We start from the raw sequence: 1,995 nt of genomic DNA, 5'->3' as shown, positions 1-1,995 counted from the left end.
AACCCGAACCGTTCTGTGATTCTGTAGCCACGGCCGTGGGACAAGGAGCGTCACATCACTTCAGAAACATTTGAGCTGTCAGAACTTCCTGCAGGGGGAGGTGCTCCGACCTTAGAGGAGCACGGTGGGGTAGCTCCTCTTAAATTGCCACTGTGTTTGGGTGGTGTAAGGACGTGTATCTTCTCTCGTGGCCAGTTTTGGCTGGATATACCGCGTGCTTGGGAGGAGAAGATGCGTGCTGCGATAGCGTTGAGAGCGGAAGCTACAGGCCTTTTTCTAGTCCCGTTTAGAGCTGACCGGCCTTTCCAGGGCTCTGCTGACAGAAGACTTGCTGCATCCCACCGGGCTCTGACTCACACAAAGTAAAAGGGACTCGTTCTTGCAGGGTGGCATTTCCAACATCTTGGAAGAGTTGGTTGTCCAGCCGCTGCTCGTGTCTCTGAGCGCGCTGACCCTCGCAACGGAAACTGTGCGCAGCATTCTGAAGATCGATGACGTGGTGGGTAGTGTTTTAAGTCACGTTTGGTCTTTTCTCAGAAGCACCAGGATAGTTGCTGTCATCTAATTCGCTGTGCTTTAAAATACAATTAACGTGCGGTGCTCTCAGTTTACGTGCTGCTTCGACCGGTGGGTTGTCTAATAACTGCAATTAGAGTAAAATGAAATGCAGCATAAATACCCTGATGCCTGAAGTAAGGCGTTAGTAAGTACCCTGACACCTAAAGTAAGGCGTTAACCTGGTTCAGAACCCGGGATCCTCAAGCAGAGAAGCAATTGTTACGCATCCTGCGGCCTTCTCGTGCCTGACGGCGTGATCTCTCCTCCGCAGGTGAACATGCGGTAGGCCGGGCAGAGAAGAGCTCCGCTAGTCTGGAACGTGGTTTCCTCACCAGAAGCGCCTGCGTGAATTGTCCTGAAGTCCACGACGGCTGATGTACGGCTAGCACGTTAATTTAATAAAACTTGTGGTTTCAAAAAGGAAATGCTGTTTAGCAATAAACAGGCAGTAATCTACCTGAGTCCTTGCTTTATAATTTTACTAGAAATAAGGTAAACTTTTTGATGTTAAATTTGCTTTTCTGTGCTACATGCCCTTGCTTGGCTGCGAAAAGTTGAGCAGCAGACAATTAGCTCCTGGACTAGATTGTAAAAATAATGGGGGTGAGGGGGGCCTCTGGCTGAAAACAGCTGTAACTGCGCTCGTCGCTTCCGTCGGGTGGTGGTGAAGTCCCAGTGCTGTTCAGGAACGCTCCAGGAGTGAAACTTGTGGACAGCTTAGGTGAACCACCCGAATCCGTTGTTTTTCCCAAAACTGGCTGAGGAGGCAAAAAGCGTATGGGTTTGTAATAAAGCAAATGACACTTTTCTAAAAATCTGTTGCTGCCTGAAGGAAAGGGGACCCCCCTTGACGGTGTCACCACGTCTGGGTGCAGGCTGAGGGGCGCTGCGAGCTGTAACGGGCCCTCAGCTGCCAGAGGCATCCCGGCGGCCCCCAAATCCAGTCAGTTTAGAGTTGGTGTAATTTATTCTTAACGTTAGATTTCCTTTTTCTAATTCCTAGCCTGGCATTTTGAATTAACCCCTTGCCTTCAGTAGTGCCCTGCTGGGGTGACCGTGTTCCTCTTTCTTTTGTGACTCGCTGGATCTGTAGCTTTTGAGTGAATCCTCGCTACTCTGTTGACCAGCTGTTCAATGCTTCCCTGTGACTTTGGCTAAGTAGAACATCCAGAAAACCTCGGTTGAAAACGAACAGATGAGACAGTTGGCTTGGGCATTAGAGTTGGCTTGGGCCTGTGGTATTTGTTGGCTGGTGACAAGTGCAAACCATGCCTTACCCCGCAGCATCCATCCAGCCATCATCTCCTTTAGTTCAGTATTAACTTCCGAGCTTCCCCGCCATCGCAAAGGTGCCCTGATGGCACCTTTTCGTTGCTTCCTTCACGTAAGCGTTGGTGATGGCACTACGGTCCAGCGGCCCGGCAGTCCCCGAGGCCG

The 1,995-nt window shown here is 50.5% G+C and overlaps 1 protein-coding gene across 1 annotated transcript in view; it reads left to right on the top strand.

Annotated features, from left to right (window-relative positions):
- The window catches only part of CCT4 (chaperonin containing TCP1, subunit 4 (delta)), a gene marked incomplete at its 5' end in the record, with an annotated part of 8,164 nt that extends 7,320 nt beyond the window's left edge, over positions 1 to 844 (top strand). Inside the window, 2 exons of the mRNA XM_010154089.1 lie at positions 386 to 499; positions 830 to 844. Coding sequence (XP_010152391.1) covers positions 386 to 499; positions 830 to 844 — 129 coding nt within the window. The remainder of the gene's footprint in view (positions 1 to 385; positions 500 to 829) is intronic.
- Between the last annotated feature and the right edge of the window lie 1,151 nt (positions 845 to 1,995).

Source organism: Eurypyga helias, unplaced genomic scaffold (assembly GCF_000690775.1).
Source record: "Eurypyga helias isolate BGI_N326 unplaced genomic scaffold, ASM69077v1 scaffold22446, whole genome shotgun sequence".
Taxonomy (NCBI): domain Eukaryota; kingdom Metazoa; phylum Chordata; class Aves; order Eurypygiformes; family Eurypygidae; genus Eurypyga; species Eurypyga helias.
This window is presented reverse-complemented; position numbering and strand designations above follow the sequence as displayed.